Genomic DNA, 17,903 nt, shown 5'->3' on the forward strand with positions numbered 1-17,903 from the left:
TTGGGATTAAAGCTTATAATTTATCCTCTAATATCCCTCATCCCAGTAAATATGACTACATTGACCCAGTGCTCAACCCAGAATCTAAGTAGTCCTTTGACTTTTATCCTTTCCCTCACCCCTCACATTTAATCCATTAGTAAGCCCTGTTGATTTTATAACCAGAATATATCTCAAGCCATCAAATAGTTTCCATACCCATTTGCCACCCTACCACAACTGCCTCTTAAGTAGTCTCTCTACTTCCATACTGGACTCAGTTAAACAATTTTCTACAGATGAGCCTATGTGGCCTTCTAAAATATAAGTTAGATTAAGTCAATCCCTTATTTTAAGAATTTCAATGGATTTTCATTGCATGTCTTAGAACAGCCTACAGAGACCTGCTTGATCTGTCATAAAGGATGGTGGTGGAAAGACGATGGTGGCTTGGACTATAATAGTTATAATAGAGAACGTGAGAGGAAACAGACTGAGGAAATACTTTGGCCTTTGCAACTGGTATTCACTCTGTATGGAACATTTCCCTCCTCATTTTCATATGTTTGCATCCTTTCATCATTTAGGTAGTAATTTAAGTATCATTTCCTCATAAATTCTTTCTTTGTCCCAATTGTTCATTCATTGATTCATTCATTGATTCATTCCACAGATGGTTATTAAATGCCTAATAGTTTTGCCAAGCAGTGATGATATGGTAGTGAACAAAGCTCCTCATGGAGTTTACGTTCAAGATGTGGCGGGGTTTCTGACAATGAACAAGTAAGTGTATAGTATGTTAGCTGGCAATAAATGGTCAAGAGAAAAAGCAGGGCAACTTAGGCTAGGGAGTGCAGGGTGGGAGGGATACTCTTTTATATAAGGTAATTGAGGCAGAGTTAGTTATAAGGCAATATTTGAGCAGACACCTGAAGAACATTCAGGAACAAGCCATGTGGCTATCTGGGTACAGGACACTTCAGGCAGAGGGGACTACATAACTGCAAAAATTCTGAGGTATGCATATGCTTGGGGTATTCAAGGAAGAAGAAGGAGACCTGCATGTGGCAGTGAAAGAAGGAAAGCAATAAGAAATGAAGTCCGAGAAGTAACAAGGGATGAGATGGAGTTCAAAATTTCAAGTCATTGTAAGAATTCTGACATTCTCAGTGAAATGGAGAGCCACTGGAAAGCTTGGGCAGAGGAGTGCTCTGATCAGAATTGTATTTTTAAAAGATCACCAGTTGCTAGCTCTCTTATGAGAGAGTCCTATTACGTGGTTTGACCATACAGTTTGGTAGCAAAACAAGTGACAAAAATAAACCAAAAGTCCTAGATAGTTTAATAGCAACATGCAAAAAGAAATTGGAAAAAGGGCACTGAGCAATAGATTAAATTAAAATCTTACTATAGGGACTTCCCTGGCGGTCCAGTGGTTAAGACTTTGCCTTCTGATGCAGGGGGCGTGGGTTCGATCCCTGGTCAGGGGAACTAAGATCCCACATGCCACACGCTGTGGCCAAAAAATAAAACATAAAAGATCTCATTCTTTTTATAATATATAAAAATCTCACTTGAAAGAACTCAAGCATAATAAATACAAATGAAGAATATTAAATTGACTAAAAAGTTTGAAACAGATGCCAGTTTCTGGGCATGTACTTGTGTTCAAATAAGACAAACTCCAGCTGACTCTGGGACACTTACTTTTCCTAATTTTGCAAACAAAGCTTAATTATGCCGAACTTGGGATATCCCGGTCTGCTCTGTGCCTGTGCGGTCCCAGCCATCCTCCTTATATAAAAGCTAGGGAGGAAAGCCCCTGCCTCAAGAACTTTCCCGCAATTGCTCAAAATATCAGGCTCCAATTCTTATCAAAGTTCATATCTGGTTGGACCCAGAATGTAACTGGTCACATTTTTCAAAGGAAAGTACTTTGCTGCATTCAAATTAATAGATATCTCTTTCAAAATAACTGCCAGTTTCTGCTTGATAAATTACTGACCCAGGCTTCTCAGTTGGTTTTGATCACATGTTCAGTTGGATTCACACAGAAATAGGCTCTGAGACAGGATGTGAGCGCAATCTGGGGGGAAAGGATGGAGGTGAAGAAACCACTGGTAGTAAATGGGGAGATGAAAGAGGGAAGGGGAAGCAGCCATTAAAAGCCAGTGACCACCATGGACAACTGAAGCTCAGCCCTCCTAGGAAGGGAAAACCCTTCCTAGGAGCTCGTATGGTACTTGCACCATAGAGCTAAATCGTCCCGGAAATGAAGGTGATTCTGTATTCAGACAACGGCTACCATCAGTTAGTAATTAAGGACCGCCCCTGGGCACAGAATTCCCTGTGCTTGCTGCACAGGTGGGTAAAGTGGCTATGGCGCCAACGAAATGAAGAAACACAGGAACTGGCAGTTAGAAATCGGGCATGTGGACACTGAAGTGATAAGGGCAAAATATGGAGACGGTACCGAAAGGATTTGTTACAACCCCTGGTATGCTCTACAGAGCATTCTCTGATGAAATATGTGACATGGAACCTCAGAATTTTCTGATTTGACAGGCCTTTCTTGAACATTCCACTGTAAATAAGATAGTTTGGATAACAAAACCCAATGGTATAAAATAAGAACATCTTCGGGTTCCCCTTGTCACTAATTTGTACCTTTATGATATTATATCATTTATGTTAATTAGATGCTTCTCCCTGTAAAGAGTTTAGACATATAATCATTCTCCTATAACACATGACTTAGCTTTACTGTTACACATTTAGGAGTGACCTTGATATATAATTGGGTTTGATGTCTATGTACTGCCAAAAAACAAGGGCTATGAGTCAAAGTCATCATTTTTTGTATACATAGCCCAAACACTTTAATAGCTTATTTCTAACAACAACAATACAGTTCACTCTGTTTCTAAGACATATTATTGCAAAAATTGAAAAAGGTACCTCAAAAATTCTATTGTCATGATTTGAATATGGAAGCAATTAAATAAAAAGTTTTGAATTAATGTATGTTGCAGAGAGGTCAACATAGTGACAAGAAGAAACGGAAAAATTATTTGCTGGATACATGAATAAATGCAATCCATTCATGCCTCAGTTCTTCTAAAATCCATTCTTGCCTTGGCGTTCTATGTGAGAACTGAGCCCCTAGATTACATCATAGTGCTTCTCAAATTCCCACCATTCCCAATAGAACTTCTCTTTCGAAGTTATTCTTTGGCATAATGATGCCTCTTTAAAATGAGGGACAATATAATTTAATTTTCTTAGATTGTAAAATGTATCTTTACCAAATGTCTTAAAAAAGACTAGATATATAAAAATTTAGACCTTACTAGTATGTAGTTAGAATTAAATGGTTAAGTAAAGAAAAATAGTTTATTTCCAAATATAACTAAATATTTTTCAAATATTTGAAAAATGAGTCCAAAAATATTGGAATGAGAATGTAGCTTTCTTCAAATGACAACAATCATGGTAGCAATAGAAAAGTGCTTCCAGGACCCTATGAGATAAACAAATCATAACAACTATCACCTGATAGATGAAATCAAATATACATAAGTTCAGACCTTTTCACGTGCTGTTCTTTGAGAGAGTAATTAAAGATATTCCTTCTCACAGGGGAAGAATATTTTACTAGACAGCCCTGCAGCTTAGATGAAGGGCATGTCAAAATATCTATCCGAGCTTCCCTGGTGGCGCAATGGTTGAGAGTCCGCCTGCCGATGCAGGGGACAAGGGTTCATGACCCGGTCCGCGAAGATCCCACATGCCGCAGAGCGGCTGGGCCCATGAGCCATGGCCGCTGAGCCTGCGCATCCGGAGCCTGTGCTCCGCAACGGGAGAGGCCACAACAGTGAGAGGCCCACGTACCGCAAAAAAAAAAAAAAATCTTTGCTCTCTATTTATGATCAATAAACAATTTGGGGGTTGGTACCTTGCTGGCTAGGGCAAGTAGAGGGCATCTGGAGAGAAAATATTAACTTTACAGTTATCCCACCATGGAAAAATCCCCTCCACTGCAAACTCATAAATTAATATTTACTTTATAAATCATCTATAAACATGATTATTGAACATCAGTAACCAGGAAAACTTATCTGTTTTCAATATAAAGACAAAAATAAATGTGAGCCTAGAAAACTCAGATGTAAACCATGCAATGGGGAACTCAGGGCAAGTTAAGTAATTAATAGGTCCCATTTGGGTGACTAACTGGCTGGACTTCTGTTTGCAACACTCATCACTAACAATCCAAAAGCTTTCCTTCTAAAACATTCTTATTTGCAAAGTAAGGATAATAAGCCATATTTTTTAAGATATATAATATATTTTTAAAATTATTAAAACGAAAGTGAGGATTAAATATCAATTAAATAGAATAAAATTTTAAACACAGATGCAAAATTGTCAGAACTTAATTTGTTATAAACTAGAGTAGCAAACAATAAGAAAATCATATTGAATGACTAACAGTAAAAGCTGAATACTAGTATATAGAAAAAATAACTTATATCTACACCTAATGCCAGAGGTTTAATAAATGGCACGTCTGTTAAAGATATATACACTCTCTAAATTATGAAAGAATACTACTCAAAGAGAATGCAATGTGTGCTAGTTTTTTCTATTAAAATGTATCTAATTTAATGTCTCAAAATCGTCCAGGGAAGAAAATAGATAAGGAATTTGCTATTTACAGAGATAAATTAACTCACTCATGGAAACAAACCCAGTTAGTGAAATTCCTGGAATTTGAACCATATCTAAATCTTTATCCATTTCAATATGCCACACTGGCATAGCACATTGATCTTAACTGTAAATAGATAATTCTACACGCTTGACAAGCAAGATGCTCTAATTAGAGATAAGACACCTTAAATAAATAAAATAAAAAGATATTTTAACTTCTATACAATAAAAACTAACAAATGTGACAAGAATGAAGACAATGAAGATTTCCAATTAATGATAGTTGAGTCAAGATATTTTTACTCTACTCAACTTCATGAAATAAAATAACAATAAATAAAATAATAGTTGAACATAACAATCCACCTTCAAAAAGCAAACACACACACACACGCAATGTCTGATAAGTACACTGAAATGTGGACCAAAACTAGGAAGTTCTAGAGGTAGTTAATATTCCTCCAGATCTCCTGTGGAGGGCAGATTTCTCTAAAAGTAAATGACACAGTCTTTCAAGATTCAGTGATGTAGGCAAGTTATAGAATTGTGAGAGAACATCCTTATAGGAAACCTGTTCCATATCACTGGTCAGTAGGTGAGTCAATGCTGAAAGACAGACTCCTTAAAGATGTCATCTTTACTTCCTGACCCCACAGACATGAGGAAGGAAGAAAGAGAATACTATAGCACATTCAAGGTAACCCAGGGACCAATCCAACTAAATTTCATGAGTAAAAACCAGCAAAAACAACAGAATGCAGAAAAGCACCTTAAAACACTTCATATACTGAAATCATCAGGCATGTACTATCAAATAAAAATCCAATAAAATTCATATACCTAGTATACTATACTAGATCAAAACAAAAGGGAATGCACAAATTTAAAATATCAAGAATCCTTTAAAATAGGACTTAACTATAGATTCCACAGATATTAGGAAAATAATAAGAGGCTATTATAAACAACACATTGCAAATCAATTAGAAGATTTAAATAAAATGGAGAAATTCATAGTAAAATGTACAATTTACTCAAACTGTCTTAAGAACCAAACACTCAAGGAGGAAATAATTTCACTCTAATACAACTCTTCTAGATAAGAGAATAAAACATCACAATCCTCAACTCATTTAAGAAGGCTAGCATAACTTTGACCAAAAAATTCAACAAGATTAGCTAAGACAGGAAAACTATATGCCAATTTCACTCATGAACATAGGTGGAAAATTCCTAAACAGAATATTCACAAACTGAATCTAGTACTATATCAAAATGATGATGACCAAATCTGGGTTTATAACTGAAAACACAAGGCTGGGTTAACATTAGAAAATTCAATCCATGTAATACACCACAGAAACAAATTAAGTGAGAAAAATTATATAATCTTCCCAATATATAGGACATGTTTATTAAAACATATGCTCGTAGTAAATTATGAGTAGAGAAGACTTTCTTAACTTTATACAGACTATCTATAAAATCCCCCAAATAAATATCATACTTAATGGTACAATATTAAATGCTTTCTCTATGAAATAGAGGAATAAAATAGTGATGTTCACTATCAAAGTTTTGTTTAATATTTTGCTGATGGTACAAAAGTAGGGGGGAAATGTTATGGGGATTGGAAAAAAAGAAACAAAACTATCATTATTGTCAGATTAAATGACTGTGTAGTTAAAAATCCAAAAGACTCTTTGGATATATCATTCTGCCAGCGTTCAGTAGGTGTTCTGTAGGAGTTGTTCCACATGTAGATGTATTTCTGATGTGTTTGTGGGGAAGAAGGTAATCTCCACGTCTTACTTTTCCTTCATCTTTAAGCTCCTCTAGCATGTTTTTTACATTAAAAAAAGGCATCGGATTTCAGCGGTGGTAAGGCGCAGCCTCTCCCTCTGCAAGGTGAAGCCTCTGCACAACGTACCAGTGCTTCCTTCCTGTCACTTTTTTGTACAACCACCACCCAGCCCAGCAGCTAGCTTGTGCCCCTGGCAAGAGGGGACTGTCCCCTTACTGAGGTGTCATGTAAAATATTAAACAGCAAAGTTTTAAGGTGATACTAAACTCATGAATAATTGATTTCAAGGCCTCAAACCGTTCATTTCTAATGGTAGGATTTAGACTCTGGTACAGACCAGAGGGAAAGTAGCATGATGCAGTGGAGAAAGGACAGGTGGATTTAAAGTCATATTCAACAACTATTTAAGTCTTGGGCATGCCATTCACCTTCTTTGGGCCTTTTTTTTTTTTTTACTTTATTTATAAAAGAAAGAAGAGGTCAGATTATATCAGGTGATTTGAGATGGTGTTGGGCAGGCCCTGTGGGATTTCATGGAACCCACCAAGGGCCATAGCAGTTGAGGCAAGTGGGGAAGGGAGCTGGCAGGTCTCTGCTCCCACCCCACCCCTTCAAAGAGAGAATTTCCAATTTCATCACTTCTACATGTTGGGGTTGTATCTAGGATCTCACTTAAAAGGTCTGTCATTAACAATAATTTGAAAATTCCAATAGACAACACCTTAGTGCCTTCCTCCTGGTAACCTAAGTCCAGCTCTCTTCACCCAGGCCACATAAAATAAGTCTCTGAAGCTTAGAGCTATGTACACCTCTGTACCTGCTTCCATTCTAAGTTGATTAAATATCTTTCCTTAAATAAATAATGTTTTGCACATATCCCACCTCAGAGACAAAAGACTATAAATCAAATGCACACTGATCTCCTTTTAAAATTCCAATTATTTAGAAATACAGCAATGAATCAGTGTTTTTCTCAGTTCATACCATAAGATCATCTTAGATCAGATGTCTCTAAGGCATTGTTGTTGTTCTTTGATTATTTTAAGAGAAGAGAAACTTATAATTTTCTATTTTTTCTTCTAATTTTAGAAAGCATATGCTTACACAGACAAAGATAAAGGCCAACCAGCAAATGATTGTTTGCTCATTTATGACCATGAGGGAGTAGGGTCTCCCGTGAGCACCATTGGTTGTTGCAGTTGGATCGTGGATGGTTTCGATGAAAAAGCTACATGGAAACTTTAGATTCAAAATCTAGGACTCTTGCTGAAATCTGCTTAGACACAGAAATTGAACCATTTCCTTCACAGCAGGCCTGTATTCCCATCAGTACTGACCTCCCTTTACTAGGACCAAATTACTTTGTTAATGAATCTTCAGGAATGACTCTCTCAGAGGCAGAATTCCAGGCAGAAATGGCCATACCTGAACCCACGATGCATGGGGATATTGTAGTGACTGAGACTTACAGAACTGCTAATCCATGTGTGCAACCCACTCCGATTGTTTTTGATCCTCAGCTTGCGCCCAACATCGTTGTAACGGAAACAGTAATGGCACCTATCTACGATGTCCAAAGGGGTATCTCTGTAGCCGCTGAGTTAGCCAACACACACAGTGTAATCTATGCTGAGAGAGTGCTGTCTAGTCCTGGTAGGCCTGGCATGAGCAGTAGCAGCATGACGGATAGTTGTAGGGGACCTGTGATGAGTGGCGGTATTTTGGTAGGATCAGAAATTCAAGTGATGCAAATGGTGAGTCCAGACATTCACATAAGCCAAACCATTGGTTCCCCATCCCCAATGACATCTCGACACACAGTAACACAGTATAGTAACATGTATTACTCCTAACAGTAAGTGCTTTACGGCCAGTATTCTCTGTGGAGAACTTGCACTTTGTAATAGCCACCATATCCATCAAAGATGTATAATGTACTATATATATTTAACATTTTAACAGTCAACAAACATTCGAAAGTTCTAAATTCAGTGAGACTCTTTGATTATATCTTTTGGGGGGTAAATATGGCTAAGCACTTTAGAAAAACCTTTTAAATTTTTTTCTGATTTTAAATAATGTACTAAAATACTTGAAGAAAATGTGTTACATCCTTTGATACAGTAATAAATAGCACGTAACTCATAAGGTGAATCTTAGAGGTCTTCAGGCATGTAAAACTGGTCATATAAACTAAGATGCCCTTGTTCTCAAAGGTTGAAAAAGAAGTCTTGTGTGTATTCACCAGCCATATTAATCTTTAAAGACATATTTCTATTAAAAACTTTTGACTGAAAAAGTGAATGAAATGTACACTTTTGAAGTGAAACTGAAAAAGAAGATGGAACGTCTATCAATAGAAATCTGAAGTCATTTGTCTCCTCAAATGGTTTCTCAAGATATGCAATTATTAGGGCATGCTTAATATCATACAGGGAAAAAGCTGCCTAGGTGAATATGTCACTGAAAATGGTTCACCAAAAGGAATTATATACCTATGTATAGACATGCATATATACATATCAATATGGATGAATTCTTATTGCACTGTATTGATTTATATCATCAACTGTAAATTAATTTAGAATAGCAAAAATAAAATTATGACAACACTACAACAGAAACAGTTCTTAAGGGAAGTGTTAGAGATTTTACCCCTTAGAGAAAATTTTTTCCCTGCTCTTATTAATTATGTCAGAAAACCGTATGAAATGTGGTTTAATCAGTTTCATTGACCTGAGTCATAGACCTTTCCTTTAGCAACCAGATATTCTCTAAAAGCACCACTGTAATTATGCATATGTTCAACACTATTTACTTAGAAGCTACTCTGTGTTGAGTGCTGGTCTTGGCTCTGTGAATATATGGATGAAGACAACTGAATGTGAATGAATAAAATGGAAACCCATGTACAAATTGTTTATTTTTAGTAGGCATAAAGCTGGCTTGAGAAAAAGAAATTCTACCAAGATAGTATTATTTAATTCTATAAAATATGTCAACTATATAGTAGTAAGTATAACGTGACTAGTAAGATAATGAAAATGAAATAAATTTATTTTGAGGGCTTATTCCTTTTGGAAGGAAATAACTATAGTGCTTCTTGCTTAATTTTGTTTTTTTATAAGTAAAAATATTGAAGAATTTAGGGCATTGTACAATCTCTTGCGCAGTTCTCTCATTTTATAGAAAGGGAATCTATAACTAGAGAGGTTAAATGACCACAACCAGCTAGTTGTGATACAAAACCTTGAACCCATTGCTCAGATACTCTGGCCTGTGTGCTTTTCAGTATTATAACTTCATCAGACATAGAGAGGATCCAATTTGACCTTTTGCATGGTCTTTGCTATTTCCTAATTGGAATAAAAAGTATCTGTCAAGAAAAGATAGTAGGTTTTGTGAAGTTTAAGTGCAGAATGGCTAAAACATCCTAATACTAGAAGGTTACTTACATGTTTTCTAATCTTTTCCAAGTTATATGTATTGTCAGTTATTACAGCCATTCCTTACTTTAGTTATTCACAACCAAGACTTTGTTACCTTTCATTATCCTATAATTGGACGAAATCCATAGGACAGCCGAGGAGCATTGGTACCATGGTCATTTTAACACTCAACAAGCAGCCATGGTGTATCTTGTATGCATTCAGTCCTGTGGCATATCCTGAGGTGGATATTTCTTGAAGTTCACATTCTATTAGGCCAATGAGCCTAAGGGTTATGAAACAGTTAGTGAATAATTAAATGTAAGGTGCTAGTGGGGTTAAAACTGAAAATACTATGAGATTTAAGAAATGAAGAATAAAATAATAAGTGTTTAACGGATAGATTAAAATTTTGAAAGGAGGTGAAACCACTTGTGAGATGAGTAAGAAAATTTTTCTGTGCTCTATCCCTCTATCAATATACAAAGATTTAATGGTGCTATGAAAAGAGAAACCGTACTGTCTGTGGAAACAAGACCAGAACCATTTCATTGTTTCTCTCAATATTTTCAGTGGAGAGGAGCTTCTCCATCACATAAGATGGTCAGTATCAATCATATATGACTCAAGCCTCTGAAACTGGCATATGCTAAAAACATCATTTCAAGCAAAATAGAAAGCATAAGACAAAATTTCCCCTTCACTGCTTAAGAGTTAGGGTACTGATTTATCTAGGAGATAAAGATGATACAGCATTTATGTTAAGTTTGAAAATGAAACCAGAAGTCTAGGAAATGAGATTTAATAAACAAATAGTATATAGTTTGAGTCATATCTCCTGCCCCATGGAATTACTTGAGGAGATGGCATTATTAACTGAATAAATGGGTTGTCTTAGAAAAGTCTTATCGGGTGAAGGGAAAGGAAGACATTAAGACAGAGAATTTATAAACTTATTTCAGAAAAACATTATTTCTAAAAATTCCTTCTTTTAAATTAGATATTTCTGATTGCAGTGTATTACTGAATATAATAATGTTTTATATATGTCTTCAATAAAAAATATGTGATAAGAAAATATGTTTTATTTTCTCTTTGGTATATGTAGTATTCCATAAACAAATACACATTTGGAAAATCTTTTCCCATTTTGTTACTAGGTGATTAACATCTTTATCATTATGTGTATAAAACAAGGACATGAATTCACTTATAAATTGAAATTTCAGAATAATTTACTTACTAATGGTAGAATTTCTCAATATCATCATTATTTTATTAACAAATGCTCACTATAAACTAATAAATCTACTGAATAAACTCCTGAAACTGTTCTAGACATTGTATAAATAATAAAATACCATCTCTTACTGGATTTAAATTTAGCAAAATTATTACTATTATTTCTGTGTCAGAGGTACCAATTTCTGTTGAAATAAGAAAAGAATAATTAATTTCAATTATTTTTTAAAGACTCCTTGAAGATAGTGACATCTGAGGTAGGCCAAGTAGAATTTTACCTGCCAGTGGTTCCAAAAGTATAAAAGCCGGAAACACAGGATATATTCAGAGTATACTAATAGTCAAAATAAATATAACTTAAAATGTCTGACACAAAATGGGAATTATAAAATCCTCACATAGTCTGCCATTTCCCATAATGCTTACTGTACTAATTACTCATATATCCTACTGAATTCTCAAAACAACACTATGTGGTATAACTTACACCTATGTCATAGATGAAGAAACTACAGCTAAGGAAATTGTTAGTTTTATGTGTGCTTAAGTAAACAGCAGAGTTAAAATTCAAACCTGGAACAGCCTAACTCCAAAGATCTTATTCTAACTCATCAAATTCTTCTGACTTAATCCTAGAAGAACACATGGGAGGCAGAGGATCTTGAATCCCATTAGGGTTTTGGATTTAACTTCGTAGAAAATGAGGGACCCAGTGAAATTTTTTGTGCTGGTGAAGGGCCGAGTCCTATTTTATGAGATGACACTGGGGCAGTCCTCAGGAGTCCTCATGATAGGTGGTGTGGTGTTGATCATTACAATACAGAGACACCCCGGTGGCCAGATCACTAAGGCAGAGAGCCTAGTATGGTGTCAGGATCTTCTGAAAAGCCAACATTCCGAGTTGAGCTTGCTGGCCCCAAAGCCTGGGAGATGCTCTGATCACCCCTTAGGTGAGCAGGTCCATGCTGTTTTGTCTCAAACGACTCCTGTCAATCATTTTCTATGTTAATCAAAGGATTTGTACACGGCATGCCCCTGACCTATTTTATTACTTTAGAAGGGGCATATGAACTATTTCAGTTTCTAGAAGAGGGCATGCTTACTCATACCTCGGTCACTCTGCCCCACCCTGGCCCCTTAACTGGAAACCCTCTTCACTCCCCTCATCTACTCGGCTTTTTCCTCCTCGTGCCTCAACACTCACCTCCCTCAAGCATTGTCACTTCCTAGGAGCATTTCTTGATATCTCTGCCACTGCCCCAGCCTACTTGCTTGGCTAGTTCTCCTTCTTTACTCTCTTCAGCAATTAAGATACTATTTTCCTAGGTCTGCCAGCCTGTGAGCCCTTTGAGAACAAGGGCAACGCTTTTCTCATTTCTGCATCTCCAGTGTTAGTAGAATGTCTAGTTCAGCGCATGCAGTCCTTACTTTTGGAAGTGAAGGATAGAGTCAAATTCTCTCAAGAACCTAAAACAAAGTGTCTCCAGTTCAGCAGTGTTGCCTCTAGACAGCAGCCCTTCAAATGACCTTTGAAAGGTTTGTGTAAATGCCAGCAGGAAGCCACAAGTAATAAACTCGTGAAGACACTTACATTTCAGGAGCAATTTACCATTTACAGGAAGAGTAATAAAGTCACTGAAAAAAACCTCACATGCTTTTTGAAAGAAGTTATGAGATAGCTGAATAGCATAAATTCTAAAATGTTGCAGAGAAGATGAATCTGGGAAATGTAGTTCCTCAAAGACCTTAAAAGTGGGTGATGGTGAAGCAAAGCTGAAAGCTGGCAGTAAGGTATCCAAAACAACTAACTTTAAATCAATGATAGCAGATTTACTTTTTCTAGAGTTCATCAAAATAAAGGTATTAGAGTGGGAATTTAGCACCAAGACTCTGCTATTGAATTTAAAATTTTTGTATTATACTCTTGTATAATTTCATTTCCCACGTTATCATGAACATCATTCTTTCAAAATTTTGCATAATAGTCATAAATTGTACCACACATTTTTTTTTTTTTTTTTTTTTTTTTTTTTTTTTTTTGCGGTACGCGGGCCTCTCACTGTTGTGGCCTCTTCCGTCGCAGAGCACAGGCTCCGGACACGCAGGCTCAGCGGCCATGGCTCACGTGCCCAGCCGCTCCGTGGCATGTGGGATCTTCCCGGATCGGGGCACGATCCCGTGTCCCCTGCATCGGCAGGCGGACTCCCAACCACTGCGCCACCAGGGAAGCCCTGTTCCACACATTTTTAACGATTCCGTTAGTCCCAGAGAATTAGATCGATTCCAGTTTGTGCTATTATTAACAATGCTACAATGGACATTTATATAAATCTATACACATATATACATACACAAGTACATAATCACAAGAGCACATAAACATGTTGAAATATTTCTATAGGACTGACTCTTAAAAAGGATGTTACCCTATCAATGGATACATGTAAATAATTTTTTATAGTTTTCCCAATTTCCCTCTCAAAAAGGTGTGTCAATTTACACTCCCACCAACAGTTCTTTTTTTTTTTGAATTTTATTTATTTTTTTATACAGCAGGTTCTTATTAGTCATCAAGTTTATACAAATCAGTATACACATGTCAGTCCCAATCTCCCAATTCATCACACCACGCCCACCACCATCCCGCTGCTATCCCCCCTTGGTGTCCATACATTTGTTCTCTACATCTGTGTCTCAATTTCTGCCCTGCAAACCGGTTCATCTGTACCATTTTTCTAGGTTCCACATATATGCGTTAATATATGATTTTTTTTTTCTCTTTCTGACTTACTTCACTCTGTAGGACAGTCTCTAGATCAATCCACGTCTCAACAAATGACCCAATTTCGTTCCTTTTTAATGGCTGAGTAATATTCCATTGTATATATGTACCACAAATTCTTTATCCATTCGTCTGTCGAGGGGCATTTAGATTGCTTCCATGACCTGGCTATTGTAAATAGTGCTGCAAGGAACACTGGGGTGCATGTGTCTTTTTGAATTATGGTTTTCTCTGGGTATATGCCCAGTAGTGGGATTGCTGGGTCATAGGGTAATTCTATTTTTAGTTTTTAAAGGAACCTCCATACTGTTCTCCATAGTGACTCTATCAATTTACATTCCCACCAACAGTGCAAGAGGGTTCCCTTTTCTCCACACCCTCTCCAGCATTTGTTGTTTGTAGATTTTCTGATAATGTCCATTTTAACTGGTGTGAGGTGATACCTCATTATAGTTTTGATTTGCATTTCTCTAATAATTAGTGACAGTGAGCAGCTTTTCATGTGCTTCTTGGCCGTCTGTATTTCTTCTTGGGAGAAAAGTCTATTTAGGTCTTCTGCCCATTTTTGGATTAGGTTGTTTGTTTTCCTAATATTGAGCTGCATGTGCTATTTATATATTTTGGAGATTAATTCTTTGTCCGTTGATTCATTTGCAAATATTTTCTCCAATTCTGAGGGTTGTCTTTTCATCTTGTTTATGGTTTCCTTTGCTATGCAAAAGCTTTGAAGTTTCATTAGGTCCCATTTGTTTATTTTTGTTTTGATTTCCATTATGTTAAGAGGTGGATCAAAAAAGCTCTTCCTGTGATTTAAGTCATACAGTGTTCTGCCTATGTTTTCCTCTAACAGTTTTATAGTATCTGGTCTTACATTTAGGTCTCTAATCCATTTTGAGTTTATTTTTGTGTATGGTGTTAGGGAGTGTTCTAATTTCATTCTTTTACATGTAGCTGTCCAGTTTTCCCAGCACCACTTATTCAAGAGACTGTCTTTTCTCCATTGTATATTCTTGCCACCTTTGTCATAGATTAGTTGACCATAGGTGCGTGGGTTTATCTCTGGGCTTTCTATATTGTTCCACTGATCTATGTTTCTGTTTTTGTGCCAGTACCATATTGTCTTGATTACTGTAGCTTTGTAGGATAGTCTGAAGTCAGGTAATCTGATTCCTCCAGCTCCGTTTTTTTCCCTCAAGACTGCTTTGGCTATTCGGGGTCTTTTGTGTCTCCATACAAATTCTAAGATTTTTTGTTCTAATTCTGTAAAAACTGCCATTGGTAATTTGAAAAGGATGGAAATGAATCTCTAGATTGCTTTGTGTAGTACAGTAATTTTCACAATATTGATTCATCCAATCCAAGAGCATGGTATATCTCTCCATCTGTTGGTATCATCTTTAATTTCTTTCATCAGTGTCTTATACTTTTCTGCCTACAGGTGTTTTGTCTCCCTAGGTAGGTTTATTCCTAGGTATTTTATTCTTTTTGTTGCAATGGTAAATGGGAGAGTTGCCTTAATTTATGTTTCAGATTTTTCATCATTAATATATAGGAATGCAAGAGATTTCTGTGCATTAATTATGTATCCTGCTACTATACCAAATTCATTGATTAGCTCTAGTAGTTTTCTGGTGGCATCTTTCGGATTCTCTATGCATAGTATCATGTCATCTGCAAACAGTGACAGTTTTACGTCTTCTTTTCCAATTTGCATTTCTTTTATTTCTTTTTCTTCTCTGATTGCTGTGGCTAGGACTTCCAAAACTATGTAGAATAATAGTGGTGAGAGTGGACATCCTTGTCTTGCTCCTGATCTTAGAGGAAATGCTTTTGGTTTTTCACCATTGAGAATGATGTTTGCTGTGGGTTTGTTGTATATGGCCTTTATTATGTGGAGGTAAGTTCCCTCTCTGCACACTTTCTGGAGCGTTTTTATCATAAAAGGGAGTTGAATTTTGTCAAAAGCTTTTTCTGCATCTATTGAGATGATCATATGGGTTTTATTCTTCACTGTGTTAATATGGTGTATCACACTGATTGGTTTCCATATGTTGAAGAATCCTTGCATCCCTATAGATAAATCCCACTTGATCATGGTGTATGATCCTTTTAATGTGTTGTTGGATTCTGTTTGCTAGTATTTGTTGAGGATTTTTGCATCTATATTCATCAGTGATATTAGTCCGTAATTTTCTTTTTTTGTAGTATCTTTGTCTAGTTTTGGTATCACAGTGATGGTGGCCTCATAGAATGAGCTTGGGAGTGTTCCTTCCTCCGCAAATTTTTGGAAGAGTTTCAGAAGGATGGGTGTTAGCTCTTCTCTAAATGTTTGATAGAATTCACCTGTAAGGCCATCTGGTCGTGCACTTTTGTTTGTTGGAAGATTTTTAATCACAATTTCAATTTCATTACTTATGATTGGTCTATTCAGTTTTTCTATTTCTTCCTGGTTCAGTCTTGGAGGTTATACCTTTCTAAGAATGTGTCCATTTCTTCCAGGTTGTGCATTTTATTGGCATAAAGTTGCTTGTAGTAGTCTCTTAGGATGCTTTGTATTTCTGCGGTGTCTGTTTTAACTTCTCCTGTTTCATATCTAATTTTACTGATTTGAGTGCTCTCCCTTTTCTTCTTGATGAGTCTGGCTAATGGTTTATCAATTTTGTTTATTTTCTCAAAGAACCAGCTTTTAGTTTTATGGATCTTTGCTATTGTTTTCTTTGTTTCTATTTCATTTATTTCTGCTCTGATCTTTATGATTTCTTTCCTCCTGCTAACTTTGGGTTTTGTTCGTTCTTATTCCTCTAGCTCCTTTAGGTGTAAGGTTAGATTGTTTATTTGAGATTTTTCTTGTTTCTTGATGTAGGCTTGTATTGCTATAAACTTCCCTCTTAGAACTGCTTTTGCTGCATCCCATAGGTTTTGGATCATCGTGTTTTCATTGTCATTTCTCTCTAGGCATTTTATGATTTCCTCTTTGATTTCTTCAGTGATCTCTTGGTTATTTAGTAACGTATTGTTTAGCCTACATGTGTTTGTGTTTTTTACGTTCTTTTCCCTGTAATTGATTTCTAACCTCATAGCGTTGTTGTCAGAAAAGATGCTTGATTTGATTTCAATTTTCTTAAATTTACTGAGGCTTGATCTGTGACCCAAGATGTGATCTATCCTGGAGAATGTTCCATGTGCACTTGAGAAGAAAGTGTAATCTGCTGGTTTTGGATGGAATGTCCTATAAATATCAATTAAATCTATCTGGCCTGTTGTATCATTTAAAGCTTGTGTTTCCTTGTTAATTTTCTGTTTGGATGATCTGTCCATTGGTGTAAGTGAGGTGTTAAAGTCCCCCACTATTATTGTGTTACTGTCAATTTCCTCTTTTAGAGCTCTTAGCAGTTGCCTATGTATTGATGTGCTCCTATGTCGGGTGCATATATGTTTATAATTGCTATTCTTCTTCTTGGATTGATCTCTTGATCATTATGTAGTGTCCTTCCTTGTCTCTTGTAACATTCTTTATTTTAAAGTCTATTTTATCTGATATGAGTATTGTTACTCCAGCTTTCCTTTGATTTCCATTTGCATGGAGTATCTTTTTCCATCCACTCACTTTCAGTCTGTATGTGTCCCTAGGTCTGAAGTGGGTCTCTTGTTGACAGTATATATATGGGTCTTCTTTTTGTGTGCATTCAGCAAGCCTGTTTCTTTTGGTTGGAGCACTTAATCCATTCACGTTTAAGGTAATTATCGATATATATATTCCTATGACCATTTTCTTAATTGTTTTGGTTTGGTTTTTGTAGGTCCTTTTCTTCTCTTGTGTTTCCTACTTAGAGAAGTTCCTTAAGCATTTGTTGTAGAGCTGGTTTGGTGGTGCTGAATTCTCTTAGCTTTTGCTTGTCTGTAATGCTTTTGATTTCTCCATCGAATCTGAATGAGATCTTTGTCAAGTAGAGTA

General features: G+C 36.3%; 1 protein-coding gene across 1 annotated transcript; it reads left to right on the plus strand.

Moving 5' to 3' along the window:
• Positions 1-652: 652 nt before the first annotated feature.
• On the plus strand, positions 653-8,445 carry LOC308626731 (desmoglein-4-like; the record flags this gene model as incomplete). The annotated part of the gene is given in 4 exon segments (XM_081252134.1): positions 653-762; positions 2,020-2,218; positions 7,586-7,720; positions 7,723-8,445. Coding segments are annotated over 4 exon segments (1,071 nt in total). The 3' UTR covers positions 8,350-8,445.
• Positions 8,446-17,903: the final 9,458 nt, after the last annotated feature.

The sequence above is a fragment of the Mesoplodon bidens genome (genome assembly GCF_964165515.1).
Source record: "Mesoplodon bidens genome assembly, chromosome: 13".
Lineage (NCBI taxonomy): Eukaryota > Metazoa > Chordata > Mammalia > Artiodactyla > Ziphiidae > Mesoplodon > Mesoplodon bidens.